Genomic DNA, 5,000 nt, shown 5'->3' with positions numbered 1-5,000 from the left:
TCTCTCTTTTCCCCACTGGCGCCTTAATGCAGGGGCTTACCTGGGCTTCAGCCCAGGGGCCTCGACCAATGAGGGGCCTCCCTAATAATAATAATGATAATCAATAATAATAAACGGCGTGTCCGTATTCGCGGCGTCATTAGCCTACTCTGGAGCTATAATTGAGCACATTGTACTGCTCTACAATTACATCCATGCAGAGGCCCCATTTGTCTTCTCCAATTCTAAAATCTAACAAAATGTAACAAAACGTAATAAATCCCAACGGGTGTAGAGGAGCTAAAAGAAAAGAGGCTGAAACTGACTAACAAACTTATCATACAAACTCTAGAGATAACGTGGGTAGGATTGAAGCAACAATAAACGAATGACGTGGATTCCTGTAACTGTCCATGAAAACAGAAGGCATAGCAGGTAAATATCGTAGCAAATAGCCTGGAAATTAAACGGCTTTAAAAACATGTATTTCACTTGTCTCATTGGAGTGAACGCAGAACATGGGCTGTGGCGCAAAGAAATGAATTAGTGATCTGCATCTCCGTTCACCAACAGCTAAGTTTGTGCTAACCCATTCGCACATATTAGTCTATGTTATGTTTTCTCCCTTGTTAACGTGAGATATGTCTCCATGTAGTGTAGTGATAATGCATAAGGTAGCCATGTTCACGTCACATGAGCCAGCTTGTTCTGTAGGCTAAAAGTATTTCTGTCCCTCCCAAACTGCGTTAAACTGGTGTGTTAAATAGACAGAATTTCAAAAAAACTCCTGGGACCCCCCCGACACGACAAACACATGCACTTTTGAAAAGCTTTTAAACGTCCATATGTGTACCCATCTTTTAACTTAATCTTTGTCACTACAGTCAGTGTTGTAAAAGTTCAACGCTTGTTTTCGTGCAGTAGGCTAGCCTTCTTGATAAGCGATGTCATGGGTAGGCTGACGTGATTCGAGGGCTTTCTGTTCCTGTTTATGTAAAGGTTTTACATAGGCTGAATAATGATAGGCTACACTGCATGTTATTAACCAAAAGCGCACGCTATGTGTCGGGTCAGATCGCGGGCCGGGTATCATGTATTCATAATTAATATTTGCGGTTGGGGGCGTCCTTAAAAACATATAGCCCAGGGGCCTCGGGTGGTATTAAGGCGCCCCTGCTTTTCCCATCCTGCACTCTTCTCTTCATCCTCTCTTCTCTCATCCTGCACTCCTGTCTTCTCTCTTCTCATCCTGCACTTCTCTCTTCATCCTCTCTTTTCTCATCCTGCACTCCTCTCTTCTCTCTTCTCATCCTGCACTCCTCTCTTCTCTCTTCTCATCCTGCACTTCTCTCTTCTCATCCTGCACTCCTCTCTTCTCTCTTTTCTCATCCTGCACTCCTCTCTTCTCTCTTTTCTCATCCTGCACTCCTTTCTTCTCTCTTCTCATCCTGCACTTCTCTCTTCTCATCCTGCACCAGGCGCGCCTGCAGGTGTACGTCCGTATGCACTGTGCGTACCATCAGGCCACTCAACAGCGAGAGAAAATGTCCCTTGTGTGTGTGTGTGTGTGTGTGTATTCACACCAAATTGGCCTACCATACCTTCCCAACTATGCACAGTATCCCATTAGCTGCATGCCATCAGGCTATTTACCATTTTCTATTACGTAAAGTTAGTGAACACGTTATCAAAATTAACGTGCACACATTTTGTTTGAGCAGGAGAGAGAATACGCACGCAGGCATGCAATAGGCTACTTGTTGTTTTCTTTTACTCGGCTATCTATATATTGTTATCAGCACACAATGTTGAGCTAATTCACTAACTCAATACTCATCATGGATATCACAAGTTTTAAACAACGAAAACAGAAAGGATGGAGGCAGCAAAGCTAGGAGTTATTCCAGATGGACAAGAACAACAAGGTAGGCAATTGGTGTGGTTGTCAGAACGTTAGACTGCACTAAAGCCAGACGTCACGTTACGCTAGAACAAAACTAAAGGTAACTTTAGCCTGTACAGGGCTGTATGAAGTTGTCCAAATGAACAGGCCATTGTAGACGTTGTCGTTGTGTTATTGCATGTGGATGTTGTTATGCTATGTAGGGTACTTTTTTGCTGACTGACCAATGCACGGACCTAAAAGCGGACAAATATTGTTCCGCAGTGAATTATTTTTTTTTTGCGGGGGTGATGGGTGTATGCATTACCATAGCATTAATTCCTGCAGGCGCCCCTGTCCTGCACTCCTCATCCTACACTCCTCTCTTCTCATCCTGCACTCCTCTCTTCTCTCTTTTCTCATCCTGCTCTCCTCTCTTCTCATCCTGCACTCCTTTCTTCACCCTTCTCTTCCCTCCACTCCACTCTTCCTATCTGTGTTCATGTGTCTCTATGTGCCCATTCAATTTCCTCTTCTCCTTTCTTCTCTGCTCTTCTCTTCTCATCTCTCCATTTTCACTGTTCCTCGCCTCTACTCTATTCTCTTCGCTCTGTTCAACTTCCTCTCCTTTCCTCTTCTCCTTTCCTTTCCTCTTCTCCTCCCCTTTCCTCTTCTCCTCCTGTCCTTTCCTCTCCTCCTGTCCTCTTTCCTCTCCTCTCTTCTTCTCTCTTCTCCTCTTCCCCTCTCCTCTCTTCTCTTCTCTTCCCCTCTCCTCTCTTCTCTTCTCTTCTCCTCTTATCTCCTCCTCTTCTCCTTTACTTACTCTTCACTATATTCTATTTATTGCTCTGTGTTTATGTGTGTTTGTGTTCATGTGTCAGAGTAACATGGCCACAGATTTTGTGTTTTAATGTGTCTGTGCTGTAACACAAATTCACCCTCGAGGACAGTAACGTTTTTCTAAGTCTATGTCCTCCTCTCATCTCCTCTTATCTCCTCCTCTCCTCTCTTCCTCTTCCTATCGTCTTCTCTCCTCCTCTCCTCTCCTCCTCCTCCTCTCTTTCTGTCCATCCCACAGGTCGTGTAACGGCGGATCAGCTCAGCTCCTACGTCCAGCTCTTTAAGGGGAAGGTGGAGGCTGTGGAGACCCATGCTGGGGTGCTCCAGCTGGCCCTGGCCACTGCCCAGACGCTCCGTCACCCGGCCCTGCCCCGCTGGGACGCCAGTCTGGCCTTCCAGAGGCTACTGCTGCAGGTAGGGGTCACTGCCTCCACCCAACGTCAACCAGCCTATTCACATTTACACTCTCTGCAGATCACACACAGAGATACACAACTCACCTCATGCAATCGTTCATCCACATGCGCACACACGCACATGCACACACGCACATGCATGTGCACACACACATGCACACGCTCATGCACACACACACACACACACACACACACACACACACACACACACTTGTACAGTATGTGCTTGCAGAGTTGCAGAGATTTATTCCTGTGAAATCTTATTCTGATTGGTTGCCAATCACCCACATCCCCAAGCACCGCTGGTCACTCCACTGCTCACCACAGTACACAGGTTTGATGCAGGGATAGTGCACCGCAATTTAAAATCGCTGATGATTCCTGGAAAGCAATGATGTTTATTGCTATGAGACTGCAGTGAGGCAACATGATTGCAGGGTTGTGTTCCTTCAAATATTTATGCATACTTACATGGCACATCACAGCCAAAGAAACACCTAACATTTTTCCACATAAACATAATGCACAAACATTCTGAGTGTCTGGGATGGTTGCAGATTTATTACTGGTCATTTTTATACAACACACACACACACACACACACACACACTTCAGGGTGGCATCGCAGGTGAGGATCTGTCAGAGCGGACACAGGGGGTGGATCTGTGCATAAACCATCCAGCACAGACACACACAAACGGCCCCACTCTGTGTAAACACACTCTCTCTGTTTTTTGGGGGAAAAGGGTGAGGTTTCTGTAAACGTCTGGAGAGGAGGCCGCCCCAGCCAGGCAGCCAGCCACCCTGCAAGAAGGCCATGGCTCAGCCTCCGGTCCTCTCTCTCTCTATTTATCTCTCTCTCTCTCTCTCCTTCCACTCCTTCTGACCCTCTCTCCCTCTCTCTCTATCTCTCCCTCTCTCCCCTCCCTCCCTCTCTCTCTACTCTCTCTCCCTCCGATCCATCCAGCCCTCACGCCAGGATCCTTCTTTACAAGCTTGTTTAGAGTTTCAGAGGCTCAGGGGTCAACAGGAAATGCTTGACAGGACAGTCTGGGACGGATGTGCACGTGTATGACCGTGCTGGGGTCACTGCGCTCATCCCAGCAGGAGAGATGAAGAGCAGAGGGGAGAGAGAGAGAGAAAAAGAGAGGGAGGAAAATGGACAGAATGACCTAGGAAGGGAGTTAGAGAAAGAGTAAGGCTGACATCCTGTAAAAAAGCCTGGAGACTGCAGTTGGAACAGTGGAGGGTAATTGGAGTTGTTTTCTTCTGATAAACATTCCATGTTAGACTCAGGAAATGGACCCAGAAGGATCCCTACATTCATTTATTTACTGCCTTTATCTGTTTAGGCATTTCATCATTTTACAGTCCTGCAGTAACACTCTTTCCTCTGAGAAACAGGCTGTGCTAGCATGCTAGTCTCTCTGTAAGGCTTCTTCAGCGGCGCCGTTCAGCTACAGCTACTAAGCTCGTTTCCTCTCTCTCCCTCTCTCTCTCTCTCTCTCTATTTCTCCTCCCTGCTCTCCTCTCTTACTCTCTCTCTCGCTCGCTCACCTATTGCGTTTCATAGACTCCTCTTTCATGGAGTCGGTCCATTCCCGGAGCCGTAAAGGTATCAGCGGGACAGCCCGGCGTAGAGGAACTTATTAAAGTCAATCACGGAAAAGCAAACATGTCAGGCCCATGCCAACGGACCCGGCCAGAGCCAGAACGGAATTTGCAAACAAGCTCATAAAAGCCCAAAGAGAGAGAGAGAGAGAGAGAGAGGGAGAGAGCAGGAAAGAGAGATTGAGAAAAAACTAAAATGAAATCCAGATTTTTTCCTAATATGATCTATCTGTTGTCATATCCATGGCCTGTTAATCCAGATAACTCCACAA

The 5,000-nt window shown here is 46.6% G+C and overlaps 1 protein-coding gene across 1 annotated transcript in view; it reads left to right on the top strand.

Annotated features, from left to right (window-relative positions):
- The window catches only part of scfd2 (sec1 family domain containing 2), a 131,333-nt gene that overhangs the window by 24,031 nt on the left and 102,302 nt on the right, over positions 1 to 5,000 (top strand). The window contains exon 4 of the mRNA XM_048253310.1: positions 2,940 to 3,115. Within this exon, the coding sequence (XP_048109267.1) occupies positions 2,940 to 3,115 (176 nt within the window). The remainder of the gene's footprint in view (positions 1 to 2,939; positions 3,116 to 5,000) is intronic.

This window comes from Alosa alosa, chromosome 9 (genome assembly GCF_017589495.1).
Source record: "Alosa alosa isolate M-15738 ecotype Scorff River chromosome 9, AALO_Geno_1.1, whole genome shotgun sequence".
NCBI classification, from domain to species: Eukaryota; Metazoa; Chordata; class Actinopteri; order Clupeiformes; family Clupeidae; genus Alosa; species Alosa alosa.
This window is presented reverse-complemented; position numbering and strand designations above follow the sequence as displayed.